The 19,022-nt window shown below is 39.4% G+C and overlaps 1 protein-coding gene and 1 long non-coding RNA gene across 4 annotated transcripts in view; one reads left to right on the top strand and one right to left on the bottom strand.

Moving 5' to 3' along the window:
• Nucleotides 1-119: 119 nt before the first annotated feature.
• med24 (mediator complex subunit 24) lies at nucleotides 120-12,680 on the bottom strand. 2 transcript variants are annotated; one of them, XM_034859923.1, is made up of 26 exons: nucleotides 12,444-12,680; nucleotides 12,014-12,144; nucleotides 11,828-11,910; nucleotides 11,705-11,743; nucleotides 11,535-11,608; nucleotides 10,658-10,881; nucleotides 10,227-10,338; nucleotides 9,946-10,096; nucleotides 9,178-9,291; nucleotides 8,720-8,773; nucleotides 8,464-8,546; nucleotides 8,229-8,315; nucleotides 7,919-8,030; nucleotides 7,533-7,675; nucleotides 7,334-7,371; nucleotides 7,138-7,220; nucleotides 6,684-6,862; nucleotides 5,456-5,555; nucleotides 4,909-5,084; nucleotides 4,531-4,795; nucleotides 3,836-4,017; nucleotides 3,655-3,748; nucleotides 3,059-3,158; nucleotides 1,550-1,630; nucleotides 1,228-1,376; nucleotides 120-265 (listed from the first exon to the last, which is right to left on the bottom strand). In XM_034859923.1, exons 2-26 carry the CDS (start codon nucleotides 12,141-12,143, stop codon nucleotides 149-151), a joined length of 2,970 nt encoding a protein of 989 aa, XP_034715814.1. In that variant the 5' UTR covers nucleotide 12,144; nucleotides 12,444-12,680; the 3' UTR covers nucleotides 120-148. The 2 variants fall into 2 exon arrangements, with proteins under 2 accessions (XP_034715814.1, XP_034715815.1); XM_034859924.1 differs by having other exon boundaries at nucleotides 7,919-8,018.
• LOC117936665 overlaps nucleotides 12,584-19,022 on the top strand; it is a 46,201-nt gene continuing 39,762 nt past the window's right edge. For both annotated transcript variants that reach the window (XR_004654995.1, XR_004654994.1), the window contains exons 1-2: nucleotides 12,584-12,701; nucleotides 13,435-13,651. This is a non-coding gene — a long non-coding RNA (uncharacterized LOC117936665). The remainder of the gene's footprint in view (nucleotides 12,702-13,434; nucleotides 13,652-19,022) is intronic.

Here is a 19,022-nt window from a genome sequence, read left to right as displayed (position 1 = left end):
ACAGAGACATGGTTATAAACATGGTATTTTCCAACAAAGAATCCCTTTAAATGGATGATTCACCCAGGTTCAGAGCTACCCATAACAGAAAATAAAATATTTATGTTTTTTTGTTTTTGTTTTTGTACTTCACCCCCTAGGAGGGGGTTTACAAGGCAGAGATGGCCTTCGCAGCGACTCTTCTCCCCAGCGGCAAAGTCAGGTCAGTGATTGCCAGGACAACTCTAGGTTTGGCCAGAGCAGGCAGCTTCACCAGCTCAGAAACCTGGATGCACAAAAAGCCAAATAAGCATTATTTTTTTAAGAAACATGCATCATGTTGCTCAAGGCAAGTTTTAACTCTTGATCTGTGAACATTCTCATAGTTACAGGCTCCCACAAAACCATTAGGGGCATACACAACAGCTCCAGCAAAGTGACTTTTAACAACTCAAACACCAGGCTCGAAATGGCGATAGTAAACTGAGCCTTGGGTATCCTGCTCTGCCTTTGAGAAAAGGAAAGCTCAGATGGGCAGATCTGGAAGGAGGTGGTAATCTTGCCCCGTATGACCTCATAAGGGGCAAGGTTACCTCCACTTTCTCCGTTTTGCCCACCCAGAGAATTTGGACCACCCATGAGAGAGACACACCATGGCTTTCAAATAAGCAAAGTGGCAGTTGGTCAAAGCCACACCCCCTCACCTCCTCAAAAGCTACAGAAATGTTACATACTAAGGAAAGTTCATTGTGGGACTGGCTCTAGTGGCTGGAATTCTAAATGTACCTGAGTCAAACTTTAGTTTTAAAGCATAATTAAGACGATGTGATCATAGAAGTGCTCCTAGTACTCCCATTCAAAAGGCCATCTGACCCAAAACAAAAATATGGTAAGTGACGCTTCTGTCCTAATTATGCTTTTAAACAAAATTTTGACTTGGGTACATTCACAAAAAGTTAAGGTAAAAGCTGGGTTGCATTTTGGCGAGAGTTACACTTTAACTTGGAGCAAATTCCCACATGGATCAAATTCTGAGCGTGACCCTTGGAGTCTCTAACTCTCTGAGATTTTCTCTTTACCAAAGCACTCAATCCTCAAAAATGTCTTTGAAACCAGCAGAACAGACAAAGTTTATGAAGAAATTCCAAACTCTTTCCCAATTTCTGATGTAACAGCCAGTCATCGCCCTCCTTATCTTTATCCATCTCCACCTTGCCTCCCAGTTTCTTCTCCCAGCTCATAACTCACCATTGTAAAAGGCATGAACTGCAGGATGCTTCCACGACTTCCCTGCTCCAGGCACTCAACACACTCCTCCATAAAACTCTGTACAAACTGGGTGTGAGGTCCCGCCATCTTGGAGCCCAGGATAGAGGAAATGAGGAGGAAAAGGTTGGCTGAGGAGTAGAGAACAGTTGGTATGAATTGTCATGGTTGAAATAAGCACACATGTATGTGTTTATGGCATTTCCGTATACTGATGAGCAGTTCCTAAAACAGATGCTGGTTCATTTCTCTGTGCAAGGTGCAGGAAAAAAGGACTGTATGTGGACGTATAGCACTGACTCACCCAGAACTCGGTTGAGAGGGTCCCTCATGTTGACAGTGTGGAGCTGGGAGGCAGAGAGGGAACTGCTCATTGATCGGTCTCCTATGAGAGAACATGCAACGTAAGAAAACAGCCGAAGAAGTGTTGTTTTCATTATTTATTTTTTTAATTGAGAAAGTAAAAAGACACATACACAAAACAACAGAATGTCAACAAGGAAGTTAAAGTTAACCACGAAGTGTTCAGTCGGTGGTTAACAAAAAGGCCGTCTTGACTAAAGACAATGGACAAACTTTTTTTTTTTTTTTTTTCTTTAATTGGAATGGGTGGAAATCATTTGACTTTGGGTAAAATTCCCAAAGCTGAATGCTCATTACATTTGTCAGGTTGACAGCAGGATGATAAGAGTAGTTTGGAACCACAATGCCTCTATTGCACTCAAAATCAATCTTCCTCCTGTTGGTAAAGGGACTATATGTAACTTTAACACGTTTCTGAAACTGTGTGATCTTCCATCTGAAGATCATAAATGACCTGTAACACCAAACGAGATTCAGTGAAATAAACGCTAGTTTTATAAAGTTTTTATTTATGCCTTTCCTCAGGTCCGATTCTTCCCTGCAAGTCACAAAATGATTTACGGCAGGTAGACAGGGCTCTATTGCACATAGTCTGATGGATCACAGATTTTATCTGAACACTGGAAAAGCCTGTGTTAGTATCAGTCTCAGCCAGGTAAAAGGAGTTTTCTTTATATATGTTTTGTATTTACATTTTAGTTAAGAGTTAACTGATGTAGTTAAGTGAAAGACACTCGGTCATGCTTCCAACAGATGGAGATAATTAACGGTATTGTAAATGATTCAAAACCAACATCTTTAGGTATGTAATATGTCTATTTCATTCATAAAATACTAACGCGCAATGTGGTTGTACGTCAGTAACCAACATTTAATTACGTACCCCTTCCATTTAGCGTGGAACCACTTTATTCCTTGTAGTCCGTGTTTGTGTTGGCCTACTATTTTCTGTTCCCTTGTCCCCCTGTACCTGTGTAAAGCCTACTTGGGTTTTATGAAATAAGCCATATAAACCTAAGTTATTACTACGTTTGTTGCTACAACAACCCACTGCTTTGGCTCGTGACACAGTGACAGCGATTCACGATTTTGCTCACGATACATCCAACGAAGGCTAAATTACAGTAAGCGACAGTTGAAATGCAACGATGCGTCTGTAACTTATTCTCATATTGTAAATGAATGATTTTTTGTCTAAGCAAAACATTAATTGCAACTATATGACCTCCCCGTAACGCTAACTCAGTAATATACAGTGAGCAACACAGCACCGTAAAGAACAGACCTTTACATCTGGAAACGTGGTAAAACACTGCAAAGCGGCAGCTAAAATTAACACAATTTACTTACTAGCAACTTGCTAGTAACAGGGTCTTGAAAAACCATCTGTTATTTGCATAATCCTTAGCTCAGACTGACACAGCCACAGCCTTCACATTAATAGACTGACCTGGACTGGAAAGGGCAGCAGGCTCATCCTCATTGGAGCTGAGCAGACGCATGAGTTTAGAGGGTTGAGTGTCATCCAAGGGAAAGAGGCTGTTGTAGTCCTGCAGCCAATAAGTAATATGTTAGAATACTTTGGGTTACACTGCCAGTCAAAAGTTTGGGGTCACATACAAATATCCATACCACTACATTGTAGACAGAATATCAGCTGATCTGAGTGGGTGGCTGATCTTTAATGCAATATCTACATTGCCTATGATCAGCAACCATTCATCCAATGTTCCAAAGGCACATTCTGTTTACTAATCTGATATAATTTCTTTTTAAACTAACTAGAAAAACATCGGAAAAACATTGGAGATCCCTTTTGCAATTATGTAAGCACAAAATGTAAACTGAAAACTGCTGCCCTGGTTAAAAAAAACAATGCAACTGATTACAGCTGGTATTCTGTCTACAATGGCAATTTTTAAGTGGCTGGTAGTGTATGTGCAATTAAAAGGAATTAAACCAGAGTATTGACAATTTGTGTCATTTTCTCACACTGAAAATAGCATTACAATTAGTCACATTTTACTTTGCTTGAGTGACTGTTACCTCAATATCTTCTCGTTGCCTTTTGCGCTGACGAGCAGAGAACGAGCCTTTGTGGTGAGAGGAGTACGAGCTGAGTGCGCACCACACAGACAACCTGAGGAGTCATCGGAAGAGTAAAGTCAACACCAGATCCCGAAATACCATTGCCATCATCACATCAAAAGTATTAAGCTTCACTCACTTGGCCAGTGCCTTTCCAGGGGGGTCCGCCAGGCTGTGCCAGTGGGCTGAGTCTGTGAGCAGGTCGGGCAGTATGGTACCCAGCAGGGTGAGGGTGATCTGCTGAGTGTCCAAGCAGAAGATGCTGTAAAGTAACTCCACTACCCGATCGGCCCACTCCTGTCGAGTCTCCTTCAGCAGCTCCTGGAATTGGACGCAGTGCTCCGATTATACACATAATGAGTAAATTGACTGTCACGCTCTAGTTAAGGTCTCTTTGCATGGTTCTTTGATACCATAAGATTAGGTTTTCATTATCTTAAAAAGGTACCATGTGGGCCAATGTTTGATTGATTCTGATTTGTGGATCCTTGTTTTGATCTCACAAGTATTAGTCAATTGATAAAAAGAAAATTATTCAAATACTAATTTTGTTAAAATCGGTTCAACAGTTAGGTAATATTTCCTTATCTTATATCATAGCAAACTGAATATCTCAGGACCAATATATCTGAATATTGGTCAGAGAAATCAACACATTTACAAAAGATCACCTGAGGCTGGAATAAATAGTGATGGTCAATTTTTTTACACGATTAATCAAGAAAATAAACAGCAGACAAAATGATGATGAATGGTTAGTGGCCGCCTTGAAACACAGCTAGTGTGGCTGTTGTTGATCCTCGAGCTATCTGCACCCTTTTCTTGGTCCCCTACCTTGACCAAATTGTTTGTGAACCAGAAGACCCCGCCCATGTTGAGAAGACTCTCAAACAGATGCATGGCCCGGCTGTCCACCCAGCCTTTGCGCAACACAGTCTGGAACTGCTTGCTGAGGGCCACATGGATGGGGTCTTTGGCCGGCAGCAGGTTGCGGTAGGGGATCGGCTCCTGGCCCTCCATGGGGGGGCGCAGGGTCGCGGCCGTCTGTTGGAAGACGTCGGCACACATGTGCTCCATGATGGAACTCATAATAATCACCCTGGGAGAGGAGAGGACATTATTGTTAATTCATGTATTAATGGTCTGTGAAGGAGAACGCATAGGATCATGGGCTACAGTTGTAAAGTATAAGCGTGTGTTTCAGTTGTGTACCTTTCATTGTAAAACTGCAGAGTGTTCTCCCCATAAAGCGGTGTCACAAGCTGCCGGATCATGGTCTGTGGCTTCTCCCTCTCGTCCCTCCCTAGCATCCTGACGTGGGCCACAAGCCAGGCCACCGCACAGATTGCCATACTGCACACCTTCCCCTTGATGTTGTCAGTGATTTTCTACACTCAGAGAAATGACCCAAAAAGGGAAGTATGTCGTTAAAAGAATGACCGGTATGGTCAAAGGAAAGGGGATTCTGACTAAGACCGCATCCTCCCACGTTGCGTGATACAAAAACTTGAATGGATTGGGGGAAAAATGAGAAGTCTGCTACAAATCTTGGAATTTAGCACGTCACTGCTGTTGCAAGTTCTTACACATGGTTATTTGCCAATTTCCAGAGAATATGTCATGCTCACTTGACTAATGAGTCAAAACGCAAAAGTTCATGTAGTGGTTAAGGAGGATTCCGATCACCTGAGCAACTGACACTCAGGAAATCTCACAAAACATTTTCCAGTCACAGGAAGAGCATTAAAGTTGAACAGACCTGTACTGCCTCCACAGACAGAACGCCGTTCTCCCATGCATTCAAAACCTCCAAGATGGCTGCTGGTGTGCTGAGGCAGATTTCATGCCATTTCACCTGGCTGTCACAACAACAGATAACTGTCAGAGGAAGTTCCATATTTTGAGAATTCATTACATAACTGAAATGAAAATGAAATTAATAAAATGAAACCAAACATACTCTGCAGGTCTGATGTGGAAACATTTAAAGTCCTAGTTTATAAGACAACAGTGTGAAGCAGTGCCCACCAAATGTTCAAAACAAAGATCCAAAAGTATCAAAAGCAGAAGTCTAAAAAAAACTAAAACAAATGAAATGGAGTAGTTACTGTAAGAGTCACGTGCTTTTTTATTCCTATCACAATCACTATTTTTGAATGGCTAGGAAGTTTTAAGCATTCTTTGATTTGAATAGAGTGCCCGTCTGGTGCATTCATGTACTGCTGGGAAGCTCTGACATCCACTCAAAATTCAATAGTGCTACAATTACAAGCAATATTTATGTTTATTGTAAGGGTGTGACACTTTCAGTCCCTATATTAAGCATTTATAAGCAATATATAAACATTTAATAAATTATGTTTAATACATTGCGCAAGTTGCCTCTTAGCAAAGGGCTTTTATTGTGAAAGGTAAAACGGAAGTGGTGAGGCTGTAACACGCTGCCAATGACAATGTTGTAGTTAATTAAGAGTTTGTTGTCTTGGTTCAGACTTCGGAGCCTCCGTGATATGTTTTTATTACGTATATTCCGAACTCATAACCCTTGTCTACAGTTATATCTCGTTTTTTATTTTTAAATGTTTTTTTGTTTTTTTTACAATTGGGTTTTTCTATAATGTCATTCATTTTCTATAAAAAGCCTCCAGTTATACAGTAGGTGCCCACAAGAGGAATTATATGGAGAAATACATTTACAGTATGTACACTAACGTCTGCTGGCAAGTACTGTACATTCAATTGAGTTCTATAGCGTTAATGCATGTTTCTATTATATAAATATAAATGCTAAATAGGTGGGATCAAAGTGCACTGTTTGAAGAATGTGAAAATTGCTGCAGAGCTGAAATGAATGAATACACATGGTTTGTAAGGGAGGGAAATAAATTGCCATCAGTGGGGTAACGTATTTTAAGTGATTGAGAGTAAAGGGGATTATGCATGCACAAAAAAACAGTTCTTTAAGTTAAGAGTAGTCTGCAACTTACACTAGTTTCATCTCTGAGGAGTTATTCAGCAGGGTGACCAGGCTCTCCACTTTGCCAGGCTCTGGTCTGAAGCATGGGTGGTCTGGGTTAAGAGTTTTGCCCTCTTCAGGCATACATGTCTGCAGCCATGTTTCAAAGAAAGGTGTCTCCCCTGAAGGGCTGGGGTCTGACAGGATCACCTGGGAATGAGAGACACAGGGCAGCGGTGTGGTCTATGAATCGCTCTAGGCTTAATCAATTAAAATGGACACATGATATAGATTGAATCAATCTACTATTTTCTGCAGCGATGCTGCAGAAAATCTTAGGTCACTTCTACAAAGCCTTCTCTGCACATCGTGTGGCCTTAAGTTGAAAGAGCAGGCGGATTTCTCTGAAATTCACTTTGAATACTACTGTAGCCATTAACATCAATATGCTCTTTTTCTGAAAGTTTGAATTGACACAAACTAACCTCAGAACCATACGTCTGCACCACATGGCAGAGCATTAGGAAGGAGATGTCGAAGAGCAGGGCCCGTACTGACGCAGACTTGGCTGAAGGAGAGCAGGAAAAAATCCACAATGTTAGGATCTTGTTTAATATTAAATATGTCAATGAGGATAGAAATCCCCACATTGGAACATGTCACTCTTGCATTTGAACTCACATCCTTCGCCACTGATGTGCTTGGGAAACTCATTAAGCCTAGAACAAAGAGGAAACCCATTAAAAGTTATGAAACATCTTGTTAAAAGATCCACTTCTCAGGCCAACTGGAGTTTTCATCATTCCACTGGTATGTTAGTCAATATAGGACAATATTGACTATTTATTTTACCTTACAACTCTATTTTGCATTTACTCACTTAATGAACTTCCGGGCAAAGGATTTGAGTTTCCCAGTGGCTGCTGCTGCTGCCAAGAGCAGATCGAGGCTCTTCCCAGACAACATGTGTCCCAGGACCCCCAAAAGGCCCTCAGGCGACTTGGAGTGATCTGCATCTACTGTCTGATGAACAAGAAAGGAAGCGTGATGTTCATTTGTTCTTTTAACTAAAGGTGTGTTCATTATAGTTCTTCCACTTGTTTTTAATTGGCATATTAAATTTTTTTTTCTATGCATGTAACTTTGATTATCGTATTGTCATTTGCACTGAGATCAGACATTTTCACACATGTCCTTGATGTTATACAGTTTATAGAATACACTGACAATGCCCTGTGCAGTTTAGATTGGCTAATGGTGCTCTACCTTAAGAATATTGGTGACAGTTGGCTCAGCTCGCAGGATGAGACCAGGGTTAGGCTGGATGTTAGCATTTTCTGCTGTCTTTAACCTTGGGGCGAACTCCCTGTCCTCGGTCCTGAATCAAATGTGCAAGGGGAGAGGGACGGACAGGTAGGGGTAGACAAGAGACAGAGGCGGGGTGGGGGTTGGGGGATACAGTGTATTGTATGAAAATAGTGAACAAAACTTAATTCATGATCATGTTAACTAAAAGAGTTCAGATAATAAAGAAAAGAGCCGCCACGTGTGTTCATTGTGACACGGGAACGCGTACCGTTTTGAAGTGAGGCAAGCTGTATTTGAATCTGACAGCAGACCAAGCTTGTTACACTCCTGCAGGAGCATGCTGAGGCAGTCACAACTATGTAAAGAAGCGCAAGAGAAATGATAAGTATCATGGTGTCGGCTTACATGGCATTTAACTGGCTTTATCTTTTTTTTATCTAGAAGGTCTTACAATGAGAGTACAGGCAGTGAAGATGTTTGTGCCAATATTTTGGAGCACTTACTTGCATCTCTGATCAGCTTTGTCCAGCAAGGGTGTGAGTTTAAGTAAGTACTGAAATGCAATATTCACATCCTCCATGAAGTCCTGGAAAATACAATTTGCCATGTAACAAAAACTGATAGTGAAGGTTTCATCACATTACATTTCACACCACACAGTTATTGCTTTTTTTAGCCCTTGACTGCTTAGCAATACTAAAAACTCATGATTGTGTCAGTGCTCATTCATCTGTGACATCAGTGAGTCAATTGTTGTACCTGTCCTTTGTCACCCTGAGGATACTTCTTAAGGCGGAGCAGAACTTGTGGAATCTAGTATAAAGAAACAAGAAAATAATTTTGGTAAAATGTGGTTGAGTTGCACGCGCACAGCAACGATACTTCTGTCATTCTGTCACTTGTGCAGGATGTAGATCTGTTTACTTTATTTTGTCCTTATTCACTAAATTGATTACAGCATGCAAAAAAAAACTAAAGTCAATGTAGGCAAAAGAGAGTCTACTTAAGACTTATAAGTGGAAATAATACTGAAAATACAATCTTTAAAGTGGAAATAAACAAACTAATGAATTTTGCTCAAAATGGCCCGATTTTGACAGCATTTTAAAGTCAAAAGGACAATAAACACTCCAGACTAAGCAAAAAAAAGAAAGGCAGACAGAGGCAGATCACAAGTAGATAAAGGAAACAGTCCTCATCTTTGAAATGGATCTTACCTTGAGGAATGTGAAGGCAGTCCATTTGAGCTCCTCTGTGCCCTCTGGTGACTCGATGAGGCCGGTGAAGCAGGCCTTCCAGATCTCCAGGACAAAAAGAGGAGCAGGGATTCGCTGTGGAAGACAGACAATTTGAAAAGACTGCTGGCAAAAATACTAAAATATATACATACAATAAAGCAATCGTAATATGCTTGTGCATTAATTATTGCATGAAGAAACTGATAACTACAAGGACAAAGGCATAATGAGAAATGGCCTAACAATGAAAGACGAATGGTCTTGCAGAAAAATTTGGACTCTGCAGATTTGATTTGATCTTAAACTTCTTATATTCCTTTTTTTATTTTTTATTCTGAGCATGAAATACATACATCAAATACAACATGGACCACTCTGATAAAAATTACCTTACCGTTCACAATTTACTGCCATCATGCCATATTAATGTTAAGATATTTAAGAAGACTTTATTGATTCCCAAGAGGAAATTACATTTTGTTTTTTTACACATTACACGCAGGCCCGAAATACACAAACATGCACCGGATCTATACACATGAATTATTGGAGAGATGTCAGAGCGAGAGGGCTGCCAATAAACAGGCACAACGTGCCATTGGGGGCTCGGTGCCTTGCTCAGGGGCACCTCAGCAGTGTCCAGGAGGTGTACTGGCATCTCTCCAGCTAACAAAAGACAATCACTTTACTTTCCCTGGCAGTTTAAGGCAGATTTAACATAACATTTCTATGCCGCTAAATGTTCACCTGCATTCTCTTGATCATCATCAGCTGCTCCACCAGTGGCTGTGTCTCGCCTGTCAGATTCATAGTCCCTTCCAGCATGACGAAGGCGTGGACTGATGGGAAGGAGGCATGGAACCTAGGGTCACTCTGCTCAGACAGCATCAGGGGAATACTGAGGAAAGAGTGAAAAGTGAGCATGACAAAGATTGATTGTGATGTAGTTGATGTAGGCTAAGCAGCAACATGCAAAAGTTAAATTGATCTGTGTATTCAATATGCAGGAATAAGGTTGGAATCTTCACCTTTTAACTAGTGACAAGCTCTCCTCCAATTTAGTTCTTAATGTCTGGTTAGGGACACAGCCGAGGCCATCCGTCACTCTCAACACTGATTGCTCTACGCTGCTCCAGGAACCTTTGGAGGAGTAGCAGCAGAGACCCAGTAAGATGTCGGAACAATTATTTGTAATACGATTTGCAGAAATCTAATATAAATGGTAAGGTTTAGTCCTAATTTTTTACAGAAAATCACTAGTAACTAAAACTGTCTCTTAAAGTCAGAGCGATTCTCTTACCGAGGGAAACTCTGTGATAGATCAAATGTAACTTCAAGTTTGCAAGATTGTTTTAATGTAGCTTTGACAGGGGAGAACCAGAATCATGTTGAAATTACGCGCACGCGCACGCACACGCACACACACACACACACACACACACACACACACACAAAACACCTTGTTCCTCCAGCCGAGCGATGTGGACCAGGGCTCTGTTCTTGGTGCTATTCATCAGATTGTAAAGCCTCTCCTGGCAGGCTCTTAGACTGGTCTCTGTGCTAGCTGATGGACCCAGTTCTCTCAGCTTCTCACAGTACCAGGCACAGCCCTGCAGCAGCCACACTACCACTCCCAGCAGAGCACGACACAGCCCAATACATTCCTCTGCTTTCCCTTGACAGCTTCAGAGTTAGAGATAAGAGGCAGTGAGTCAGACAGCATTTAAATTAGAAGAAACTTATGTAATTTCAAAAACCAAGCTAACAGTTATTACTTAGCAAATGTGCAGGCAAGCAGTAAAGAATAAACCATTAGAAATACATCAAAATATTGCATGTTATTAAAAGGAAACAAGTAAGATATAATAACTAAATGTTCATTTGTGAGACAAGGTTGATCTAGGTATGATACAATCACTTTATTACCTTGGTAGCAGCATTCTTGTTGAGTTGCATGTTAACTGAGTGAAGTTGGCAATAGTCTAAGCAAGACTTAAATAAGAAAAAACCTCTTTATTTTGACATAAATTCTCAGCTTCATTAAATGTTATCTACATATCCCATTTAACACGTTTGTTAATAGTTACTATGCAATTATTGAAAATTTGCCCCAAATCACTGGAGATGATATTCTGAGACATAAATCTACATTTATGCCTACTAAAATAATTATGATTTCATAAGAAATTCTAAATTCATACAAGGCATAAACATCTAGCATTAACTTTCATGCGGTTATGTGTTAAATGTGTTATACAGGTAACCCTAAAAATGGAAAATGTTATATAACGTTACAGATGGAGAAGGAAAACACTGTTGTGGATAATTGCACAGACCTGAGACGATGGCAAAACATGTCCATTATCTCCAACAGTGATGTGACACACAGCTCCCGAGAAAAGTCATCAAACTATCAGAAAAGAGGCATATTAATGAAAACCTTGTATATTAAAGTAAATTGCATGATAGGATAATTCTGTGGAAAACATATAAAAGTATAAATTACCTTGCTGAGGGCTGTAAGTACACTGGAATAAGACACCATCTAAGGAGAGAGAAGGTAACATTCATTATGGTTTGACTCACTGCCCAGTTACCATATTTTGAATAACAATGCTTTTTCTCTCACCTGGGAACTTATAGCATATTTTAGGTAAGACAAAATAAGAGGGTTAGGAGAGGGACCAATCATTGCCTGCTCCATCAGGGCCTCTGAAATGCACAAACAGCATGTAAAGCCACAATTAGAATTGATAAAAAAGATAACTGGTGTAAAGAGTAATAATTAGCATGATGTCTAGGAAACTTCACTGACCTGCAAGGTTAAGATAGTCCCATGTTGCTCCTTTTGGAAAGTTTTTTTTTATGTTAATGGCCCACTGGTAGTCACTCCATCGTTCCTTCCATGCCTGTAGAATGGCTTGCTTCAGATTGACCACCTTCATCCTATTAAAAACGACCACCCACTCGTAAAATTAATTAACATTTCGAAGAGACAGCCATTAATGTTAAAGCTATTTCGCAGTAAACTTCTATATGCAATACGCATTAGCTTACTTTAGTTTACTGGCTAGCTAGCTACGTTATTCATTCATATGGCTTCTCGTTAGCCGTTAGCTGCCGATGAAATGAATTCAATCATACATTAAGATAAAGTTCTCTTGTAGGGTGCAAAAACACAGATACTCCACGGCAAATAAGAAACAATCCAGTCACACTATGTTATCACTAAATTACATGCTTACTTGACTTTTTCAGTTTTTCAAAACATAAAATATATTTGTCTGTAGCTCCTCCGCTTCACAACACAAAGAACGCCATTTTTGTTGTAAAAGATGTAGCTAAACGTTCATTGGTTAGTCTCTTGACGTCTCACTAGTCTTTTCATGGATTGGTTAGACAGTGCTGAACACTCAACGGCAGAGTAATGACCTAACATTATCACAAGATGTCGCACTTTACAAAGTTAAAAGTCAAAGCTCTGCACAATGTCAGGGAGTAAGGTAAGCAAAAACCTATAAAAACAAATTGTCAAACTAACCAAATAAAGAAACGTCTTATCAAGCCTGGCACTAGTTTAGCTAGCTCAACTGACATTTAGCCAGCTAGGTTAGGTAACTAGCGTTAGCTAGCTAATTAACTACGTTACTGAGTTCCAATTTAGCTAACTTAAAGTTAGCTGTCGTGAGACAAACGTGTTATATTGAGTATTACTGTCAGGTAGGGTTATTGGTAATAACATTAGAAATAACTCTCCTTCATTTGACCACTTATTTAGCTAGCTAGCTACTCCATAGCAGAAATGCTTTGTTGTCTTATGTAACCACCCCATTCAGTTATGTCAATCACAGCAGTTTTATATTTTTGTGTGTGTAAGTTCACTGCTTTTCTACAGGGTTTTTAATCATTTGTGTTGTGTCACACCTTAGAGGTGAATAGAAAAGCAACAAAAACATTTGTCTTTAAAACATTCAAGAGATCCTATACATACCAGACAGCATGTTAGAAATGGAATTTAATGTATAACTCCAGTTCAAAGTTTGGGATTGGTATCCTTGTTGAGAGGTTAAAACAGTGTTACCGTTAAACTCATCTAGTTATTCACAATAGAAGCCCCCCCCCCCAAAAAAAAACATATTTAGCTGAAAAGAGTACGGAAAGTGTTTTTCATATAAAATAATGTACTCAAGCATAATCTGCAGAGTATTTCTAACTGTCCCCTTTCCACTTTTGCAGTCAGTTCTTCATCATGTTAAAAGGGATATTGTTCTCCATATCAAACCAACCCCAAACCACTTATGCGAGGGAAGGTTCTGTATTGAGTCTGAGGCAACAAAGACCCTCATTCTGCCTGACACTGGAGACGTTGTCCTGGCTCGAGCAAGGTCTGTGTACCGGGGACGGAGTGATGCCAGCCAGTAAGAGATGATCCATGCATCCTGGCATAGTCTAGGTAGGCTAAGGATTGAGGGGAGATGTGTATGTGTGTGTGGAGGGGTACTTGCGGAGAAAGATCTTATCCCTTTTGCCTTCCACTGAGAGCTGTATTAGAGAAGGGTGCTGACAGATTGAGTCTACCCCCGGGGAGACCTGAGAGACAGTAGTCACAGCTCTGTGTCTGTTCTCATGACTTCACTGTTGGGACATACTCAGTTTAGCTGACTCTTACTTTTCTTTTCAGTTACTGTGTGGATTGCTTAAGTTTGAAGCTATTAGGAGTAGCTTACAATACAATGAAGCACGCTGGCATGTAGTTTATGCTCCTCCGTATCACCTAACAGTGAATACTTTCATTTAGGAATTTTTTTTACAGAAGGAAGATCCACTGTTCACAACATGCTCCGTTGAAGTATTCTTTTCAATCAGATGTTGATCGGTTTCTCAAATGTTTTTTTATAGGTGCTTCTGTGCACCACAAAATGCCTCTGAGCTCCATTGTACTGGGCATCAGTACAATACACTGAAACTATGTGGATTGTATTTTTTGTGTTTTAGTGTTAACTATTTTTCAAATCCATCATGGGAAATTGGTAGTGGACCCACTAAACATCCACCTGTAGGGTAGCACACACAGGCTGAAGGGGATAATCTTTCTGAAATAATAAATGTCAATACAGTTGTGCCCATAAGTTTATGAACCCATGTCAAAGTTGACTAAAAAGAGGAATAAAAAAACAGTATTTTGGAAATTGATCTTTTCAAATGAGGAAAAATGTCTTTGTGAATGAAAAATGTATTGTTAATAAATAAATGTTCTTCCTTAAAATACAGGGGGCATAAGTACACATACCCCTATGTTAAATTCTTATAGAGGCAGTCAGCTTTTTATTTTTAAAAGCCAGTTATTTCATGGATCCAGCATGCTCATATCTCAACCTTGAGATTGGCATGGTTTTTATTTCAGTTAGCCTAATAGCTGATTTGACTTGCATTGAGAGATGATCTTATGGAAAGTTCCCCATGCCTATGTCTATGTATGGTGAAGGGTAGGTAATGGTGTGGGGTTATTTTAATTCCAAAGGCCAAGATAACTTTATCATGATGCATAGTATCCTGGGTCCATGAAATAACTGGCCTTTAAAAATATAAAATCTGCCTGCCTCTATGGGAATTTAACATAGGGGTTTGTATACTTCTGCCCTCCGTATTGTAAAAGAAGAACAGTTATTTACGATACATTATTTATTCACAAAAAAATTGGTGTCTTAATATACCCTTTCAGTTTAGTACCCTTGTATTAGAAATACTGATTTTCATTTAAATATGAATGCTCACTTTAATAAGTTTCTGTTTGGTGTCATTTTATCAGCTGGTAGGAAAACCTTTACTAGATACTGTTTACAACCTGAGGAATGGTTAGAGATAATCAGTAACATATATTTGACAGAAAAAATCACATTCTCACATTGGTTACAAATGAACAAGTTAAAATAAGGACTGAATGGACCTCATATATACAACGACACAACCACTGGGAGTGCCATCACACTAATGCTTTTATAAAACAGAGGTGTGCCTAACGATCTATATCTGTCCTTGTGTTGTTTAGTTACTTGGCTATTGAATGGAATACTGCCAGGTCTTTAAACAAGTTTTCTTATCTTTTTCCTTTTCCTTTTTTACTTTCCATATGTTATCTGACAAATCTTTCTGTGGTAAATATGCTTTAACGTTTAGATACGTTGTTTTTATCAAATAGTTCTGAAATGCTTGTGCGATATAGAAGGAGATTTAGAAGGAGAATTAGAGGAGATACCTTAAGTCCATGTATTATCTACGCATACTTCCCGAACTGTAAAACAGTATTGCTATTGTGTAATATATTAAGAATAAAATGAAAAAAGAAAATTGTTGTTTTTAAAGGTTGGATCTTTCCTCTTTTTTTTTTTTTAAATTGGGGCATTAAGATCAATTTTTAAAAGATATTTTTTTATTCCTCTTTTTGGTCAACTTTAGCATGGGTTCATAAACTTATCAGCACAACTTTATAACTAATATTTTCATGACCTGTTTTATTTGTGCCTTTGAGCTGTTGTAGAACTGTATATTACAGTATACAGTATGTTGTTGGAGTGGACCTAATATACTCTTTCCACAGTACATAAATTCACTATCTTGCTCATTCTTCTTCTCTTTCTCTAAAACAGACTAAGGGCCTTTGGGCACACATAGGTAATTACCAAGGGTTGAGAGCCAGGAAATGAGAGTGGCCCCCTTATGTCCCCTCAGGTTGTCCATTCATGTTGCTTCATGAATCAGGATAGACTAGAGGCCCCTACTATAACTGAAAGAAGATAAGGCGCGTATATGTGTTACGTTTAATTCTGCCCATGACCTTTTTCTCAGAGCTCCAAATGACATCATTTTCAAGGGATGACTTTGTCATATGTCACCCGTTGGCCATACATCAAACGTTGGGCATACAACTAATTAAAAACTATAAAACAAGTCCTCACCCACACAGGTGTTTTTTTATTTTTTTATTTTCTTTGCCTAATTAGATTGCTCCTCAGGTGATGGAGCATGTTTGGCCATGCTTGATTCTCTCACCTGTCTTTGATAGTATACAGAGGTCTAATTAGCCAAGTGAAAACACCTGTGTGGATGTGCTGTGTTGAGCCCTTAACAGTTTTGATCGAGTATTTTTCTGAGATTGCTTAGCTGGATACTTACTACTTAATACTAGTAATTTGGCAAACATTAGCGTAGTAGAGTTTTTCTCTAAATTGCGTCGTCGGACCGTCTGATGAAGTTTTGGCACTCGGTCATTATTTACACCTGTGATTTTCCTATGGTGACGTGTTGGCATGCGTTCTTTTAAACAGGCCAATGTATTTACTTGACTAAGGGATAGGATGATGTAATCAACCAAGGCTACCCCTTTGTGTCTTTAAAAATCCTGTGTACATTTGCAGTCTGTTGATAGGTACTTGGGCACTGCTGACAGCTAATGGATAACACCAGTGTGGGCTCTTGGCTTATAGCACAAGAAGACAAGCGTGGGTAGTGGGACAAGGCTGTTGTGTCACGTCCATTTGGGCAACAGACTACAAAACATGTCTCAATCATTGGATACATTCCCATCACACTTGAGACACTTTTGGAGTGTTCAGAAAACACATATACCTCTTTACAGAATATGTTAAATGAATCATGTATGGACCAATAATTGATCTCTTAACAGTACTATATATTACTCACTTCATATGTTCATTTTGGATTCCAGTAATACTATCATACATAAAATATTTGCACCAGTATTGACTTTCTTTTAAAATCCGCTATAGTAACAAACATTTACAGTACATTTAACGGTGGAGTTATTTTTCCAATTACTTTAATTTATTACAATTTAGTGATATATCACAGGATCTAACTGGGAGTATTTTCAGCAGTTGGCCACAGATCCACATGCAACTTGACACTAAAGAGATTTAAGGCCCCTTCAACCCGATTTCTTCTAATTTTACTGTCATCAAGATTCCAAACCACAGGGAGTTTGTTTCAGCATTAATAATAACTAGTCTATATGGGCTGGCTGCCTGGCAGAGAGCCTGGTGAAGCCACTTCCTTGCATCCTTTCACATCCTTTAACCGGCTCCAGAAGTCTTCTTTAGGTGTAAAGCTTTTTGTTTTATATCATGTGAGCAATTGTGAGTCCAGGCCCCAGCTGGCTAAGTCAGCTGTTCCCTGGGTGTCAGAGAAGGGACAATCCCAAGGGATCCTGTGTGTCAACTTGCTGTTGTGTAATTTAGATCAAATAAAATATTGTGATGACGTAGAAAAATAATTTAAACCATCTATCTATCTATCTGTCTGTCTGTCTGTCAATCAAGCTTGTTCCTGGTCTGTTTCTTAGCTTCATGTATTTTTTTCTCCAGCTAGCAGGTTACGTGGCAACAGCCTCCATATGATAATTCATGTTTTATTTGCTGGAGCCGTGAGTGTACGTTGGTATTAATATTATCGATATTTGGATTGATCTGCCCATCACTACTTCTGAGAATGATTTAAAAAATAAAAGTTATTGTCCACCGATCTAAATAGGCTACCCATCACAGCTAATATCACGTCCTTGGGATTACAAAGGCTCGATGATGTTTGATGCCTCCAACGTCACTTTCCAGGCAGCTAACCCTAACCTTAAACCTAAACATAACCAATGCCGCGCTGCCTGGAAGGAGACGTTGGGGGGGGGCTTTGTAACACCATTAAAAAGCCACCATGCTATTACGGGGTCTAATTCTATGAAAGGACAACCACTAATCCTGAAAGCTTCACTTTTCTTCTACTTTTTGCGTGTGACACCAAGCCACACGAAGATGGACATACACTTGCCAAGCCATGTTACATAATATAACTTGGCAAATGCTTTCACCATAGCCTCTGTGATCCCAGTGTCAGTTAGGGCTGCTCAGCGCGACCAGTGGCCAGCATGTTAATCATCTGTTGCTCACTGTGGGCGATTTAATCTCCCCTACCGGAATTATTTAGAAAGAACTGATGGCAACAGATCCCATGCAAAGAATTCAGGACTATTCAACACCAGTCAAAAACGTGTTCTCTGGTACTGATAACAGCATTGTACTAGCAAGCTGACGGTACTTGCGTAAGTCTTTTAACTCTTTACTCTAAGGGACCCTGTTACAGAAATGCTATACATTTGATCATAGATCTATCATGTAGATGCCATGTATGTGTTTCCTGTTAACATTTTACTTTAATTGATTGTTTGTTGTTATTGCATTCCATATTGCAATTAATGTGTCATTCATCAAAACAATGTTCAGGAAATTGTTTTAATCCCATATTATATTTTACTAAAAAAAGACAAATTACTGCACTGTAGAGATGATTTGTTTTAGTTGGTCCAATATTACACAGTAGACCCATATTAGTTTCTCACAGATTGGTATTGTTGTATGAGTAGTTTCACATTGTCAGACCTTACTTCACAGCACTGCGGAGTAAGATCTGACTACACCACACATACATTCTGGAATTGGAGAAAAAAATGCTCTGGGTTGTTGCAGCCAGCAAAAGACAACAGCACATACATGCAGTAATACATGAGGTTCACACAATACAGGAAGGTGAGCAATTTAAATTAGATGGATACATGGTTAAATGTAATTTTCTCTTACCAGTGTATTGCTGTGTTTACTTTTTCCATAGCAATCCTCTCCAATTCGTCCCAAATAGTCCCAATTAGAGAGTAAATGCCATAAACATATTCTTTGTAAATCGTGCCTCGTTGCATCATCCAAATGTTCTTCAAAACTTGCCATTTTCAGCGTGTTGCTTGCTAGCTCAATTACTTATTT

This window comes from Etheostoma cragini, chromosome 21 (genome assembly GCF_013103735.1).
Source record: "Etheostoma cragini isolate CJK2018 chromosome 21, CSU_Ecrag_1.0, whole genome shotgun sequence".
Lineage (NCBI taxonomy): Eukaryota > Metazoa > Chordata > Actinopteri > Perciformes > Percidae > Etheostoma > Etheostoma cragini.
This window is presented reverse-complemented; position numbering and strand designations above follow the sequence as displayed.

What these genes read in the sequence shown, in the direction of transcription:
- med24 (XM_034859923.1), bottom strand. Translation starts at nt 12,143, where the DNA reads ATGAAGGTGGTCAATCTGAAGCAAGCCATTCTACAGGCATGGAAGGAA. An exon ending in CGCTCGGCTGGAGGAACAAG is followed by an intron (nt 10,339 to 10,657) that starts GTGTTTTGTGTG and finishes ACTCCTCCAAAG; the next exon opens with GTTCCTGGAGCAGCGTAGAG. An exon ending in TGTCTGTGGAGGCAGTACAG is followed by an intron (nt 5,085 to 5,455) that starts GTCTGTTCAACT and finishes CTCTGAGTGTAG; the next exon opens with AAAATCACTGACAACATCAA.